The sequence below is a fragment of the Equus caballus genome, chromosome 11 (assembly GCF_041296265.1).
Source record: "Equus caballus isolate H_3958 breed thoroughbred chromosome 11, TB-T2T, whole genome shotgun sequence".
Lineage (NCBI taxonomy): Eukaryota > Metazoa > Chordata > Mammalia > Perissodactyla > Equidae > Equus > Equus caballus.
In genome coordinates this window covers 22526709-22543350 of record NC_091694.1, presented here as the reverse complement: position 1 = coordinate 22543350, position 16642 = coordinate 22526709, and the positions used below count along the sequence as shown (strand labels likewise).

The window sequence follows — 16642 nt, the reverse complement described above, 5'->3', positions numbered from 1 at the left end:
AGGCAAGATGTGGAACGGACCAGCAGGTGAAGTCCCTGTCAGCAGTGGCCACCAGAGGGCGCCCCTGCTTCAGAATGGCCTAGCCCATCCAGACACACCCACTCCTCCAAAGATGTCTGTTCCTTGGCACGTTGTGGGGTAAATTGGGACAGAAAGTGACAGCTTTGTGCGGTCTGTCAGACTGCCCTGGGCAGGCCTCATGGCCTGTGGAAAACTCTCAGGCCCGAGGCAGAGGCCCGCGTATAACTCTGACTCTACTACCCATGACCTTGGGCCAGGCACTTCCTTCTTTGGCCCAGTTCACAGAGTTGGAACAGACTCCAAGGTCCCTTCCAGCACTAACTTTGCATGGTTCTAGGATTCAAGGCCAGGGCAGTTTCTTCTTCCTCACCCCTGGCCCTTCTCCACCTCAGGGCAGCACATAACACTCTGGCTGGCAGTGAACCTGGCCAGGAAGCCGCGTGTTCCACACCCCCAACTCCAAAGCGCTGGGACACTGTTGGGGGAAGGGGTAGCGCGGGAGGGGGAAGAAGGGAAAGGTCAGGTGAACCAAGAGCCTCGAAGGGTCTTGCTTCATTCGGGACAGACATCCGGTTTCCTCTGATCTCTGCCAGGATTCCGGGGGCTTAAAGTTAGGAATGAGTCACGGGGGGATTGGGGAGTTCCCAGCTAACCAGTTTGGAACAGGAACCTGGGATGGTGCCTATCAAAGCTTAGGGTGGGGACAGGAGGCATACCACAATGTCCCTATCTCAGGCCCCTGGCCCTGCAGGAGGGGACTCAGGAAACCAGCCTCCTGGGAGTTTGAGGGGTAGGAATGGGGGCAACTATCTCCTTCCCTCTCAGAACTGGGGGACGCCTAGGGAGCAGGTGGCGTGAGGATCCCAAGAGAGAGTGCTAAAGGGGGCTGCCCAGCAGCTCTGCCGGGGGGTGGGGGCCGCCTGGGGATCTGCCTCCTCCCGTCAGTCTGACCAGCCTCCAGCCTCCATGGCTTGTAGCAGAGGCTCAGCTCGAGTTCAGCAGTTCTGTTCAAACACCCTGGGGCAATTCAGGCCTGGGTGGGGCCGAGGGAAGGAAGGGAGTTTGAGGGGGACAAGACGTCAAAGAAAAATCAGAGATTCCATAATTTCACAAAACTTTCGCAAACAGCTTTTTGTTTCAACCCCCTGCGTTGTCCTGGACACCAAATTTGCATAAATCCTGGGAAGTTATTACTAAGTCTTAGTCGCAGCACCAGGTAATTTCCTCCCAGGCCTCCATGGGCTTATGTATAAAGGCCTCTGGAGCTGTTCCCTGACAGAGCCTGACAGAGCCTGCAGATCCACCCAGACCCTCTGCTGAGCCTGCTGCCCAGAACCCCATGGAGCTGATGGGTGAGTGTCCTGGCCCAGGATGGGAGAGCTGCCTGCCCTGGGCATGGGAGGGAGGCTGGAGTGGCACAGGGGCTCGGGGTCCTTGGCCCCCAGAAAGGAACCCAGGTGAAAGCAGACGGCATGTCTCCTGAGCCTCCGTCTGCTCTCAGTCCTGCAGCTGCTGCTCTGGCACAGTGCACTCTGGATGGTGCAAGAAGCCACCCCCCTAGGCTCTGCCAGCTCCCTGCCCCAGAGCTTCCTGCTCAAGTGCTTAGAGCAAGTGAGGAAGATCCAGGCCGATGGTGCAGCGCTGCAGGAGAGGCTGGTGAGTGAGAGGCTGGCGGGCAGAGACAGGGAGGGGACATAGATGCTGTGGGAGGGGGTGTGGAGGAAAGACCCAGAAGAGAGAACTGAAAGGAGAGAGGAAGAGGGTAAGAGCTGAGGGAGAGGAAGGGAACCATGCAGAGAACATCATCAGGAAGAGACTGGGAGAAGAGAGACACAGGAGGAAATGGAAGAAAATTAGGAGAGGTAGAGCCCTGGGAGGCTGGGAAGGGACTAGGGAAAGAGAACCTCTTAGGGATGGTGCTGGGAGGGCTGACTGGAGTGGCGGTGGAGAGCGGAATGGGGCTGAGGCCTGGCGGGACACAGAGGGAGGGGAAGACTTGGAGAGATGGAGGGAGCAGCCTGGCCCTATCAGGTCCCCTCACTCAGCACCCTTTCTATCCCCAGTGTGCCACCCACAAGCTGTGCCACCCTCAGGAGCTCATGCTGCTGGGACACTCTCTGGGCATCCCCCAGCCTCTCCTGAGCAGCTGCTCCAGCCAGGCCCTGCAGCTGGTGAGCGTCTGGAGGGGAGGAGGGCGATGGGAAGGGGGAAGGATGATCTGGAAGGTTCCCCAGATCTCCAGGCTCCAAGCTGGGGCCCTGAGAGGAGCATCCCAGGCAGCACCCCATGACTCTCCTACTCTGTCCCCCCAGACGGGCTGCCTGAGCCAACTCCACAGTGGCCTCCTCCTCTACCAGGGTCTCCTGCAGGCCCTGGCAGGGATCTCCCCCGAATTAGCCCCCACCTTGGACATGCTGCAGCTGGACGTCACCGACTTTGCCACCAACATCTGGCAGCAGGTGAGCCTCGTTGGGAGGAGCAAGTGTTAGGGGCCTAGACTGAGCTGGTCCCCAGAGGTCATGCTGCAGGCCTGGGGATCCTAGAAGTTCTTTAGGGCTGGGGTGGGCACATTCCCAGGGGCTCTATGTAGGGAGCTACCACCCCATCCCAGGATCCTCTTGCTGCTGGCTCTCCCTCACACCCCCAAGCTGAGGCCCCAGGTCACTGGACCTTGAACAGACCTGAGTTCAAGTCCTGGCTCCACCATTAGCCGTGTGATCTCCCACAGCGCCTCAGCCCTCTGCATTTCCTCCTTTGTAGTAACACTCACTCAGCAGGGCCTGATTGCTGATCTCATCTTTCCCCCACAGATGGAAGACCTAGGGGTGGCCCCTGCGGTGCAGCCCACCCATGGCCCCATGCCGACCTTCGCCTCGGCCTTCCAGCGCCGGGCAGGAGGGGTGCTGGTTGCCTCCAACCTGCAGCGCTTCCTGGAGCTGGCGTACCGTGGTCTGCGCTACCTGGCCGAGCCCTGAGCAAAACCCTCCCCATCCGCTGTATTTATCTCTATTTAATATTTATGCTTATTTAAACTTACTATTTAAAAACAGGGAAGAGTGGAAAGAAGCCCCAGAGCCCTGGGTGCTTCCCTCCACTTTCAAGTTTCATTCTCCTGCCTGTAGCAGGGAGAAAAAGCTCCTGTCTTCCTGTCCCCTGGACTGGGAGGTAGATAGGTAAATACCAAGTATTAATTCCTGTGACTGCTCCCTGGCCCAGCTCTGTGGTGGGCACTGGGAAGAGCCTCAGTGGACCCCCTACCCTGAGGGTACCCACCTTGGGGCCCTTGGAAGCATCGGGAAGTCTCCCACGTGGGAGACAAGACAGGCCTGTTTAATATTTAAACAGCAGTGTTCCCCAACTGGGTCCTCGTATCCCTCGCTCTGGCCTCAACTCGGCTTGCGCATGCCAGGCTGGCCAGGCCTTGCTTCCCCTCACGTCCCCTTCCCCACGGACACTTAGCCCAGCAGAGGCAGCCAGAGCTGGAGTCTTGACCACCCTGGGGTCCCACAAATTTGCTGGGGAATTTAAGATTTTGGGGGCATGTTTGACTCCCAGCAGGGAAGCCCAGGCATCACTGATTCTCTCTTTTTTCTGGATGCCCTACAGAGACACTGGCAAGCTTGTGATACCTGCCCCACCCCACCAGGGTCAGAATTCTGACTCCTTTTAGGGCTGGGCGGATGGTCATCTGTCTGCCTTGCTGGACAGGGATTGGGAATGTGGGAGGGAAAAGACGAGGGGGAATTATGTGACATGTGACGGGGTGTGTGAGAGGGAAGCTCAACTGTTCACTCTCTACTTCTGCCCCCACTTTCTCATTGTAGCCAAACTTCACGATAATAAAGTACTTGTCTCCAGTAAATGTCCTCCCTCCTTCTTGAGTCCAGCTGGTGCCTGGCCAGGGGTTAGGGGGCGGGGAGTTGAATGGTGGGTGAGGCCGGAGGGAGGGAAAGAGGAGGGGCAGGGAGAAAGGGGGCAGTCCTCCAGCCCATCAACATTCATTCCTTTAGCATGCATTTATCTTGCACCTACTGTGTGCAGACACTGGGCTAAGTGCTAGGGGCACAGCAGCGAACAAGGCAGGCACAGTCCCTGTCCTCATCCTGGAGCCACCACCTGGTGGGGAGACAGAAGGCAGAAAGGTCACCCGTACCAGGACAGGAGAGAGCGTGGGGGTCAGGTGGGGGGCCTTAACAGGCCAGGTGCAGACAGACACTGACCTGAAGCAAGGGAGTATTTAATATTGGCACAGAGCTTGTCAGTTTACCGTCTTCCCTCAGCCTTAGCCCATCCATACCCATAGTTGCCCACAAAGACAGAATCATGAAGTGCCCTTTACAGATCAAGAAGCTGAGTTCAATGTGACAACTTGGGTCAGAACTCAGATTCCAGCTTCTGCACTTCTCTCCCTCATCAAGCTCTGCCTGATCCGACAGGGAGCAATCTCACGCCGACCTGCCTCTTCCTGCCTGTCTCAGCCTCATGGGCTGAAGTGGTCTGAGCTCACCCCAGAGAGGGGTGAACTGTGGAGACTGGAGGCTCGTGGAATGCCCGTGTGTGCCCTCAGCTGAAGAAGCGCGGGCGGGTGCAGTGCCTCCACCAGCCCCAGACCCTCTCCCAAGGCTTCCCCATCCTCGGTTCCTCAGTCACCTCTCACTTCCCTTCCCCATCTGGCTTCTTAGAAAGCAGGATCTGGCTGAGCAAGACTAAAATTCCAGCTGCATGACTCAGGGCATCCCTCTCTGGTCGGTCCTGAAGACACTGGCCTGGAGATGTGTGGCGCAGGCAAGGAAGGGTTAAAGAGAGTTCCTGCCCCTCACCCCCAGTCCTCTTCTGGAGAGGACAGATTAAACTCTGGGCTAGTCAGACTCAGTCGGGCTGGGCCGGGTTGGGGAACGTCAGATCAGGACACCCTAACCCAAGCACCAGTGGGGCCTTTAGCCAAAAACTCTCCCTTTTCAGAGTAAGTCTGACTCTGAGAGGGTGGGGGCAGGTGGCAGGTGGACAGGTATTGACTCGTTATCACCCCACATGGGCCTGAGGAAGAGAAGTTGCTCTCATCGCCCTGCCCTGGCCCTGCTCCGACTGAGTGGACAAACAGGACCCTGAGCCCAGCCCTGCTCTGCACACCGCTCCCTCCCTCCTCACCCACAGGACTGAGCCTCTCCCTGGGCCACAGCGCAAGGGGTTCCAAGGAGAGGACATTGTTCCCCACCCCAGTCAGACACAGGCACTGACAGCATTTAGTCACAAAGGGATCCACAAGGATCTTTATTTACAAATGAGCTGAGGTGAACTTCCCTCATGTATTACCAAAAAAAAATTACACACACACACACATACACACACACATTCTGCACCTATAAAGTTCCTCAGAGGTAAATCTACTCTTGGAAGGGGGTCAGAACACATGAGAGGGGGGTGTGGTGCGACCGCCCTGAGCTAAGGAACCAGGCTGCTCACACACTTCAGGCACTGGCAGCGGGGAGAGGAAATTATGAAAGAAAGAAACTGGGAGACGTCTTAGAGGTCAGAAGTCAGGAATAGGGGAAAGATCTGGAAACCGACAAAAGGCTCTTACATCATGTGGATATGAGCAATGATGTCTCATCTTTTCTCACTGTTCCGTTCTGAGGCGCTTGCGGCTGGGACCCTCCCCAGCCAGCTCTCGCGGCCACTTCAAGCCCCTCAGAGGGCAGCAATGGCTTTGGCAGCCACCTGGCGGCCCAGGGGCAGGCTGAGGTCTGTGATGGCCAGAACTACCTTGGGGCTGGACATGGCTGACACCTTCACCAGTTCCGAGACCTGCCACAGACAGAGAGACAAACAGCTGCTCACTGGGGCAACCTCGTGGCAAGTGCGAAGTCCCGGGAGGAAGGAGGCCCCCTCCCTACTCTGAGGGCTGGCCACTGACCCCCGCTGGTCTAGAAGGTGGGCCAGCCCCGGCCCGGAGGGGAGTACTCACGGTGGTGAAGGGCATGAACTGCAGGATGCTGCCCCGGCTGCCCTGCTCCAGGCAGTCCACACACTCCTCCATGAACCACTGCACAAACTGAGTGTGCGGGCCAGCAGTCCGCGACCCCAGGATGGAGGAAATGAGCAGGAACAGATTGGCTGTGTGGAATGCAGGGAGAAGGAGAAAGGTTTGAGAAGAGGTTAGACTCTGGGAGAAGGTGGAACTGAAGAGTGAATAGAAAGAAGTGCTAAGAGTGTCCCTCAAAGGAGATATCAAGAAGAGGAAGTGTCAAAGGAAAGTCAGGGCCGACTCAGAAGAGGGGCTAAATGGAGCCTGGGAGAGACGGGAGAGGTAGCAACTAGGGAAGATGGAGGAAAGAGGTGGGGAAATGTGGCAGAGGGGGTGAAGGGGCACCAGGGGGACCCGCTTCCAGCTGACGAGGTCTGTGCCCCGAGTTCAGGAGTGGGGTGGGAGGACTCACCCAGGACTCGGTTCAGCGGGTCTCTCATGTTAACGGTGTGGAGTTGGGAGGCCGACAGGGAGCTGCTCATGGACCGGTCAGCTGGGGGCCAAGCAGAGGGAGCACTGAGGAAATGGCGTTTCCCAGGGGAAGCCCTCCCGGGTCAGGTGTGGAGGGCCCACTCAGAAAAGGTCCTTGGATCCAGAGTCACAGAGGGCTCTTGTATACAGACATCCCCATGAGGAGAACTAACATTTGGTGAGCATTGCCAGGCGGCAGCTGTCAATCTGGGGGCTGTATGTGGATTAAGCCACTTAATCTTCACATCTCCATTTCACAGAGGAAGAAACTGAGACTCGGACTTGCTAAGTAACTAGCCAAAGGTCACAGGGTTTGTATGTGGCTGATCCAGCCTCTCTCCTCCGCCCAAGTGCACAGTTGGTCCCCTAGTCCCTACAAGGCCTCAGAGACACTTCCAGGCTCAGGAGAAATCTCTGGAAACAGGAAAATTAACATGCCACAGAAGGAACCCTCGTCAGGCAGAGGTAATGACATAAAGGAAAGTCAGTGGGGGAGGGGCTGGCGCCAGGCAGAAAGAGTGGGGAACAGCCCCAAGTCCCAGCCCAGGCTGCTCCAGGCCTCAGGGCCTGTTTCAGGGGAACGAAGGTCAGAGGCGATGAGTCAATGGCAGGGACTGTGCCTGAGGCAGTGGACTAACTTGGGTAGCTCCTCAATCCCTCAACCTTGTGGAAGGAAGGGTCGGGGAGACGACGGCGTGCCCAGGCTGGGCTGGGATCTGGGCAGCAGAGCTGCAACCCTCAGGGAGAGCTCCACAGCAACCTTTGCTGTCTCCAGGGGTTAGAAACAGAGCAGCCAGAGAGGACAGAGTGGGACAAACTCCTGCCACATCCTGTCTGATCAGCTAGCAAGGATGCCTGCGGCTGTGGACTTGCTTAGGTAAGAGTTCCCAGGAAGGAAGCAGCTGCCAAGCCCCCATTCATGTGCTCACTGGGACTCGAAAGGATGTTGGCATCCTCTTCATTGGAGCTCAGCAGTCGCATCAGCTTCGAGGGCTGCATGTCGTCCAAGGGGAAGAGGCTGATATAATCCTGGAGGGTGGGAGAGTCACTATTACCCAGCCCTGGATCCCAACATTGCCCATTATCGGGGAAGAGGGCTGGAGCTCTGATCAGTGTGGGAAAGAGTCACTCTCCACAGGCCTCAGGCAGCATCTCCAGCGGGGTCACCTGCCCTGTGTCTCCGTCCCTCTCCTCACCCCTCCCACAATCCTAGTGAGACCCTCTCACAGTCACTCCTGCAGATGCTCAAACAACCAAACCCTGACACAGGCAGGGACCGTGCCTGATGGCCTTGGCCTGGGAAGGCGCCTCTTACCAGAAAAGGCTCAGTAAATGTCTGCTGAACAAACACATGAACAAGCGGAGGGGTCTACTACCTCGATGTCCTCACGGTGTCTCTTCTTTTGGCGGGAGGAAGCTTGTCCCTTGTGGGAGGAGTAGGAACTCAGGGCACACCAGACAGCTAGCCTGGCAAAGGGTTCCAGGAAAAGAGGGTATAATTAGAGGGGTCCCACAGGGGGTTTCTGTGCCCATGGTGATCAGGCCCCATCTGACAGCGCATTCCCGCAGCCCAGCTTCCCGGGGTGACCCCAGGCGAGGGGCGCCGACTGCGGCTGTGAGAACTTGAAGCTCCGCAGAGAATCCTACTTGGCAAGAGCAGTGCCAGGGGGGTCCATGAGGCTGTGCCACTTGGAAGAGTCGGTGAGCAGGCCAGGCAGGATGTGGCCCAGCAGCACCAGGGTCACTTGCTGCATGTCCAGACAGAAGATGGAGTAGAGCAGCTCCACCGCCCGCAGCGTGTGCTCCTTCCGCGTCTCCTTCAACAGTTCCTGGACGGGCAGGGGAGGGGGCATTCAGGAGCTGAGGGCCCTAAACGTGGGGCTCTGACATCCCTGCCACTCCAGCCTGGCTGTCCGGGAGGGCGCACAAGGGGAGCCCCATCCTTCCCTCCACATCAGAGCCTCTCGCCACAGCTACCTGAGGAGGCAGCTTCCTTAAGAGGCCAGGAGCTCCTGAGGTGAGGACCAGCCTCTGTATGCCAGGGAATCTTCTCACAGCCTTTAAGAGGCCTCTCCAAGAAGCCCAGCTGACCAGGCTAGATGTTGGGAAGTCAGAGGACAGGACCAAGTTTGGTCCTGTCAGGTATTTTCTCAGATGTCTCCTAGAGGCTGATGCCTACTCCCCTAGCCTATGTCTCTGGCCCACACCTACCCACTGCAAGTACCTTAATCAGGTTGTTGCAGAACCAGTAGACACCTCCCATGTGCAGAAGGGTGTCAAAGATGTGGATGGAGCGGCTGTCCACCCACCCCTTCTCCAGCACCTTCGCAAATATGTCCGTCAGCACCTCCTTGATGGGTCGCTTGGGGGGCAGCAGGTTCCAGTAGGGCATGGTGTCCACACCCGTGGATGGGAACTTGATCTGTGTGGCTGTCTGCTGCAGCACGTCAGCACACATATGCTCCAGGATCGAGCTCATGATCACCACCCTGGGGGATGGGGAGAGGAACCTGAGGCGCAGGCAACACCGGATTCAAGAGCCAGGGTAGGGAGGGGAGGAAACACCAGCCCAGACTTTTCTCAGGACTTGGGTTACAGAAATATTCCTGAGAAATTAACCCTACTCTGTACTGAGGGAGGAGACGAAAGGAAGCTGCAAACCTCTAGCAGGCCTGACCCTACCAGTCCTGTTCCTGGCAGGACTCTTACCTGCTGGGCACAAAGCCTATTAAGTGGCGTTGAGGGGTGCTCTCCTCCCCCAGGTTATTCCAGCAGTATATTCCTATTTTCTCTCTCACTCTCTCTCTCCAACTTCCCCATCCCCCAGGCCAGGTCTGGTCCCTGCCAATCCTCTAGCATAAATAAATACAATCACTTCCCTCTAGGTTGAGTGCTTGGGGGGGGTCCCCACCCGCCCTTGGCCTCCTCCCAAAATAAACTGTTACTTCCAGGACAGGGGCCCAAGGGCTGCCCCATAGGACTCTTCCCGGCCCTTGGTAGCCGGGCAAATATAAGTGCATATCCAGGAAGTCTTCAACCGTGACTACAGACCTGGGTCTCAGTGCTAATCATTCTGGAACACTGGGCGGCTCTCGGAAAGTTGCTATGACTTTAGGGGCACTTTTCCCACCTGCATGACGAGTCACAGATTTCTCACTCTTCCTCACCCAGACAGGGGTCAGCGTACTTAGAATGGATTACATCAGAGCAAACACTCCATTACTCGTCGGGGGAGGATGACGAGAGAAGAAAGGAGTAAAGAAGTAGGCAAGGGAAAAACAGGAGAGGTGAGTTTGCAGACACACCCCCTCCCCAAGGTCAGCTCCATGTGTCCACTTCTCCCTTATAAGATGCCCTGAGGGCTCCCTCGGGAGTCGTCACTCATACCTCATTGGTTGGTACCTGCCTATGTTCACACACGTTCACATTCAGCGCTATTCGCACCCAACAGCCAAGAGGCGGAAGAAACCCAAGTGTCAATTGGCTGATGAACGGATAAGCAAAACGGGGTGTATACACACACAGTGGAGTATTATTTGGCATTAAAAAGGAAGGAAATTCTGACACTTGCTATAACGTGGATGAACCCTGGGGACATTATGCTAAGTGAAATATGCCAGTCACAAAAAGACAATTACTGTATGGTTCCACTTACATGGGGTATCTTAGGTAGTCAAATTCATAGAAACAGAAAGTAGAATGGTGGTTACCAGAGCTGGGGGGAGGGGAAAAGGCTTAAGGGATACAGTTTCAGGTCTACAAGATGAAAAGATTCTGGAGATCTGCTTCACAACAACGTGAATATACTTAACACTACTGAACTGTATACTTAAAAATGGCCAAGATGGCAAATTTTATGTTACGTATTTTTTACCACAATTAAAAAACAGAAAAAGCTTATTGGATGGGTGAACGAACCAACACCTCTGAACCCAACATAGCCGAAGTCACCAGGGTGGCCCTCCAAGCCCCTGAAAAGCCAGGGCAGGAAAATACAGCCAGGTTCAGGGGTGAGAGGGGGAGGTAGGCCCAAGGCCTGTAAAATCTACAGATGGGCTCCCAGTTCCTAGAACAGCACTACAGCCAAGGTAATCATTTTGTTCTCCTGGTAAGCTAGTTCTCCAGAACTCGAGCTCTTTGCAGGCAGGAATCATAGCTGTTTGGGATCTGTATTTCTGCAGAAACCAGCAGGTGCCGGATTATAAACACTCCGGGCACAGAGACACACACGAAGTATTGCTGAGTCAGTAAGTGAATATGTGAACAAGAACATGAGTGAGCAAGGAAATGAGTGAGCGGGTGAGCAGTGTGTTTGGGAAGGCAAAAGAAGAAGGGGATATTGGTCACTGGAGGTGTTAACTTCTCACAACAGACCTGCAATGTTCCAGAAGGGAGGGGACCGGTTACTGACCTCTCATTGTAGAACTGCAGGGTGTTCTCGCTATACAGCGGCCCTGCCAGCTGGCGGATCATCTGCAGCGACTTCTCGCGCTCATCCAGCCCCAGCATCCGCACGTGGGCGACAAGCCAAGCCACAGCACATACTGCAAGGCTGCAGACCTTGCCCTTGATGTTATCTGTAATTTTCTGGGGGAGGGGAAAAGGGTGACTGGGGCCACTATCTCCCCATCCCTGGCCATCACTTTCCCCGGCCTCTGTGGGCAGCTAAGTGCAGCAAGTGAGTCCTGGGCCACATTCCACACCTCTTTTCTCCACAAGTTTGATTTTCCTAAAGTTACCTGGCTGGGAGGGAGTGTCTAAGACTACAATTACAAGGAAGATTAATATCCAAACATGAGCTCCTGAATTAAGGGTCTTCTTGTTCTTACAAAATAGAAGAAGCTATCAAAGATGGGCTCTGTGTCTCAGGGAAGAGAGAAGGCTGCTGGAAAGGTGGGGCTACCTGGATGGACTCGAAGGCCAGTACCCCATTCTCCCAGGCATTGAGGATTTCCAAGATGGCCGCTGAAATGCTGAGACAGGCTTCGTGCCACTTCATCTGCCTAAAAGGGGGTGATGGTGGAAGAAGAATCACCACAGGGCAGCATGGGAGGGTATAAGGGAGAGGGTCTGGGCCCTGCCCCCACCGCCACCCTTGCAGTGGGCACCCAGGCCACTGACACCAGCTTCATCTCCGAGGAGTTGTTGAGTAGGGCCACCAGGGACTCCACTTTGGTGGAATCGGGCCGGAAGCAGGGGTGGTCAGGATTCAGGATTTTGCCCTCCTCAGGCATGCAGGTCTGCATCCAGGTCTCAAAGAAGGGCACCTCTGCTCCAGCGCTTGACTCGGACAGAATCACCTGGGAAAGGAAAGGAGAGTCACCAGCCGAGTGAGGAGGGTGCTGCACCCTATACTTCAGTTTCCTCCCCACTGCTTCTCCCTTCTAGGCCTGAGGAATTGGAATTGGAAACAAACTGGTCTAAGGGAGAAAGATGGGGGCTATGCTGCCACCTAGTGGCAGGTGTGAATATGGCACTGAAGAATTCCAGATGCCACCAAGGGAATATGTATTGACTTTTTCCCAGTGGGTGGGTGGGTGCCTAATTTCTGCAGCCAGCAGAACTAACTGGCTTGGGAGACTGACAGGGGCCAGGGGATAGGGTGAGGTGAGGCGGGGGAGAGTTACTGGTTGTTTCCTTCCCCTCTGCCCCAGGCAATTGATGCCCCTGATCCTGAGTGCTCTCCTCTCACTCACCTCTGAGCCATAGGTCTGGGCCACGTGGCACAGCATGAGGAAGGAGATGTCAAAGAGCAAGGCTCGAACTGAGGCTGCTTTGGCTGTGAAGGATAAGAAGGCTGATCCCGCAGCCTAGGGCAGGGGCCTAAAGCCCTTGCCTGGGCCGGGAGGGGATCAGGATTTGCCTCAAGGAAGGTCAGGGACCAAGCGGCTCCTTCAAAGCTCTGAGGCTCAGAATCCTTTTCTTGAGTCTCAACTGGGACATCATCCCTTCCTTGGGATCAAAGACTCCCGACACCTTCCTTCCCCCTAATACCCAACCAAATCGTTAAAAGGGAGGGCAAGAGACAAAGAGGTGGTTTTGGAAGAATCCTCTTCCCAGCATTAGCCTCTTTGAAGGCTCCCCCAAAGCTTCAGTGAGTCATCGCTCACAGGAGAAAACAGCCCCCCAGATGAGCAAAGGCATCCTCTTCGCTCCCCTGTTCTCTCCCTCCACACCCCTCGTTCAGTGCCAGCCAGGTCTGGGGACACGCAGAGTTCACTTACTGCTTTCTCCACTGCCGTGCGTCGTGAATTCATTCAAACTGTGGAAGGAACGGAGACAGGCTGCATCAGTCAGGGCAAGGGCTGAGCAACAGTTGGGGTCAGGGGGCTATCCCTGCTCCGGGAGGCACTTGCTAGAATCTGGATTAGGGGTTAAACTTAAAATGAACATCTGTGCTACAGAAAAAAGAACTCTTTCTATTTTTAAAAGATTTCCAAGGTGTAGAGAACAGCTTACTGAATGGATCAATGTTTTATATACCAAATTCCAGGTCGACCAAAAAAGTCAACAGAATCCAAGAGCTCCTTATTAGTAACACGGAATCCCTCCATACCTACAGTTCAACGCCTTGTCACCTCGTCAAACTCCTCCACCTCATCCTCAGCTGAAGAGAAAACAGCACTTCACATCCAAAGAACCGGCCCTCCCAACAAGGCCTCCAGCGGGGGAGACCCAGACCCCAGGGCCACACCCCTTCTGCTACCTCCTCCTCACAGATGCCCCCTGGACCCTGGTCAGGGCTCTGTCTTCCTTACTTGATGAACTTCCGGGCGAAGGACTTAAGCTTCCCAGTGGCGGCAGCAGCAGCCAGCAACAAGTCCAGACTCTTCCCGGACAGCATGTGGCCCAGGACCCCCAGCAGCCCCTCTGGAGACTTGGAGTGGTCTGCATCCATCGTCTGGGGACACGACAGGAAATCATGTCCTGAAGAACACTAAAGACCCCCCAAGATACAGCCTAGCCACCATTTCTCTGTCTGCATGTCTCCGTTAAATGGGATACCACGACCTGCAATTTAATCTACATCTTTCAGACTCCAATCTGGGAAAGCACCCCTAAACTCTGCCCTTGCTCTCCATTCCAACCCTCTCAACTAAACTGGGAGGGTGCGCGAGGTCACTGCTGTGAGATGCTCTGCTGTTTCCCCAAGACAACGACATACGTGAAAGCATCTGCCACAAAGCCTGGCTTACAAGTGATGCTCAGGAAAAGTTAGTTTTCAACAGCGCCTTCCCGTGCCTTCTCCCTTTCTCTACTTCCAAGGTAACTAGGCATAAAATCCAGGAGAGAGGTCTGTGGCCTCTGTTTATTTATCTGCAAGTAGAGGGAAAACTGAAAAGAGGGAAAGATGACCCCAGTGGCAAGGGAGGATGCACTCACCTTGAGGATGTTTGTGACAGTGGGCTCGGCCCGGAGGATCAGCCCAGGATTGGGTTGGATATTGGCATTCTCTGATGATTTCAGCTGGGGTACATGTTTCCGGTCTGCTGCACTGTGGCCATAACCAGTTGGCCAAGAGAAGAGGAGAGGAATAGAGATAAGTTCCTGGCATGCTCCCCAGTCCAGCTCCAGAAGCAGAGGCACAGAGATGGTGGGAAGCACCAAAGAACCTTTGGGGTCAGGGTGATGCTCATGAAAGCATATCCAATATTGCAACTGCTTCAATTTGTCATCAGTCATTATATCTATTTTGAAAGTTCATTTAAGATTGAAGGAAGATTTAAGATTTTCACTTTGATCACAAAGGAGGGTGAGAGTTAAAGCACAGCACCCAAGAGGGCAGAACCCTGGTGTGAAGAAATCAGCGTCTCCTGACCCTGGTCACCCCAGGGATGGCCCCAGTCACCTGCAACCCAGGCAGGGGGGCAAAAGGCACCCAGCAGCCCAATGTGGACATGAGAGAAGGAGGTCAAGGGGTCCCTGGGCCAGCCCAAGGGAGCTCACACTTACCGCTTGGCCACAAGGTTGTTCACACTGGCTTCAGACAGGAGGCCCTGCTTGCCACATTCCTGGAGCAGGAAGTCTGTACAGTCGCAGCTGGAAGGGAAAAAGATGACGAGGGGACTGGGCATCCAGCAGAGGTTACTGAGGGGTGGGAACAATGGGTCCCTACCTGGGACCCTCCCTCCCAAGCATGAAGAACATTTTGAGCGCCTGAGGGAAGGTAGCGGGGCTTGCACACTTGGCAATTACAAGGCTGCTGCCTCCTGCCCCTATCAAAGGGAGTGAACACGGAGGCAGTCCCCGGAGGCTTATCTGGCACAGAAGAGCAGGGGAAGAGCCCAGAACACCTTCCAAGAGAGCGGGGGTGAGCAGGGGAGTCCATACTTGTAGCGCTGGTCAGCTTTGTCCAGCAAGGGTGTGAGCTTCAGCAGGAACTCAAAAGCACAATTGACATCCTCAGTAAAGTCCTACAAAGAGCCAGAAACTGCCCTCTGGCTTCCAGGTCCTCCAGTCCCCCACAGCCTGTGATGCAGGCTCACAAGGACACCCTGCTGGATGTAAAAGCCTACAAGTCGGCCATGCCAACCACCGGCTTCCAATGACTGGACGGGGAGAAGTATGGGTATCGCTGCTCCCTGCATGGCCACCCCGGCCCCCATCATCTCGGGCAATCTTGCCTCCTGAGTGGCCTGGTTGCCTTCTCTCTGGAGACAGGGTGCGTGTGCGTGGACACAAGCAGGTGTTCAGGTAAACACATGCTTCCGGCGTTCCGCGGGCATGACAGCACACTACTGCCCAGCTAGGGCCTAAATGACTCTTTCCTTGCTCGTTTCTCCAGGGTGGAAAAAAGATTCACTTGCTCCCATGCCCCGCCATCTCATTTCTTCAACTCACCTTGTCCCCATGAGAATATTTCTTCAACTTCACCAAAACCTGTGGGATCTGGAGGGTGAGGTAGGGGGAAAAACAGGAAGCTCAATTTCTCCTCTCTTTCACCCAGAACTAAAGACATCCCCTCTATCCGTCTGCTCTGGGCAGAGACAGGAACACTCCTGCCCTGTAAGTGAAAGCACTCTTAGAGCCAAATCAGAAAGCTGATGGGTACTCGGTGCCTGGTACCCTCAGCCTGCAGGACACAGGGACCCCTCCCTTCTGCTGGCTCAACAAGGAAATGCCATAAGCAAAGTGGAACCCCTGCTTCAAAGACTGGGACCCACTTCCCTGGCTCCTCTAAGTGCCCTGCACCAATCTGCCTGATGACTGAGCGAAACAGCACCTGTGTGCTAAGAAACGGCAGAGGCCCGCCAAGTGGGCTAAATATAGCCCTGAGACTTTCAGAGGCTAGAATCGATGGGAACTTGTGCTGGGTGACCTGGCAGGCTGGGCATGATGCCAGCGGGGAGAAACACAGGGCAAAGGTCCAGAGTGTTGCCTCTTTTCCTGAGAACCATTCCTAGACTAGCTCTTTGCTGCTCCCATGTCCCAGGTACCTTGAGGAAGGTGAAAGCTGTCCACTTGAGCTCCTCTGTACCCTCAGGAGACTCAATGAGGCCCACGAAGCAAGCTTTCCAGATCTCCAGGACAAAAAGCGGGGTGGGGATATGCTGTGGGAAGATACGAGGGTGAGGCATAAGAGGGTGCCTCACCCCCTTTCATCTCCTGAAGGCCCCTGGAGATCAGGCTGGGTTAGAGACTGCGCAGCACAGGCGCATCCCCCACTTTAATGTGAGAACCAGGGAGGTTAGGCGAAATGGCAGAACCACACAGGACTGGGATCTACTTTCCACCACGAATCAAAAGAAACCCCGTTTCTCCTAAGAAGGACCAGAAGAATTCTCCCTCCTGCCCCCAAACGGCCGGCCCACCTTGGGGACAGAGAATTAACCCTGGCCCTCCCACCTGCATGCGTTTCACCATCATTAGCTGTTCCACCAGGGGCTGCGTCTCGCCTGTCAGGTTCATGGTGCCCTCGAGCAGGACCACTGCATGGACTGTGGGGAAGCCAGTCTTGTGCAGCTGCTCGGAGTGCACAGACAGCATTGTGGGGATGCTGAGGGGAACAGAAACATCGGGGACAGTGTTTGGGGAGCTAAGAGTTGGAGAGGAGGTGAGAACGTAGGGGTTAGGGTCAGGTGCCACATCTTCCTACCCACACCCAAGGCCTTGTCTCTCTCCCTT

The 16642-nt window shown here is 55.3% G+C and overlaps 2 protein-coding genes and 1 non-coding gene across 22 annotated transcripts in view; 1 reads left to right on the top strand and 2 right to left on the bottom strand.

Annotated features, from left to right (window-relative positions):
• The first annotated feature begins 1314 nt into the window (after window positions 1–1314).
• Window positions 1315–3883, top strand: CSF3 (colony stimulating factor 3). 3 transcript variants are annotated; one of them, NM_001309387.1, is given in 5 exon segments: window positions 1315–1373; window positions 1523–1677; window positions 2085–2192; window positions 2334–2480; window positions 2832–3883. In NM_001309387.1, coding segments are annotated over 5 exon segments (588 nt in total). In that variant the 5' UTR covers window positions 1315–1360; the 3' UTR covers window positions 2997–3883.
• Window positions 3884–5263: 1380 nt separating this feature from the next.
• MED24 (mediator complex subunit 24) overlaps window positions 5264–16642 on the bottom strand; it is a 30869-nt gene continuing 19490 nt past the window's right edge. For all 18 annotated transcript variants that reach the window (XM_070227355.1, XM_070227348.1, XM_023652570.2 and 15 more), the window contains 19 exons: window positions 16364–16514; window positions 15955–16068; window positions 15359–15406; window positions 14849–14931; window positions 14471–14557; window positions 13901–14012; window positions 13276–13418; window positions 12742–12779; window positions 12214–12296; window positions 11639–11817; window positions 11421–11520; window positions 10929–11104; window positions 8742–9006; window positions 8165–8346; window positions 7894–7984; window positions 7447–7546; window positions 6459–6539; window positions 5987–6135; window positions 5264–5826 (listed from right to left, as the gene is read on the bottom strand). In XM_070227355.1, coding sequence (XP_070083456.1) covers window positions 5710–5826; window positions 5987–6135; window positions 6459–6539; window positions 7447–7546; window positions 7894–7984; window positions 8165–8346; window positions 8742–9006; window positions 10929–11104; window positions 11421–11520; window positions 11639–11817; window positions 12214–12296; window positions 12742–12779; window positions 13276–13418; window positions 13901–14012; window positions 14471–14557; window positions 14849–14931; window positions 15359–15406; window positions 15955–16068; window positions 16364–16514 — 2299 coding nt within the window. In that variant the 3' untranslated portion in view covers window positions 5264–5709. The remainder of the gene's footprint in view (window positions 5827–5986; window positions 6136–6458; window positions 6540–7446; window positions 7547–7893; window positions 7985–8164; window positions 8347–8741; window positions 9007–10928; window positions 11105–11420; window positions 11521–11638; window positions 11818–12213; window positions 12297–12741; window positions 12780–13275; window positions 13419–13900; window positions 14013–14470; window positions 14558–14848; window positions 14932–15358; window positions 15407–15954; window positions 16069–16363; window positions 16515–16642) is intronic.
• Window positions 12376–12479, bottom strand: LOC111775799 (small nucleolar RNA SNORD124). Its single transcript, XR_002811779.1, has one exon. It is a non-coding gene; the product is annotated as a small nucleolar RNA SNORD124 (small nucleolar RNA).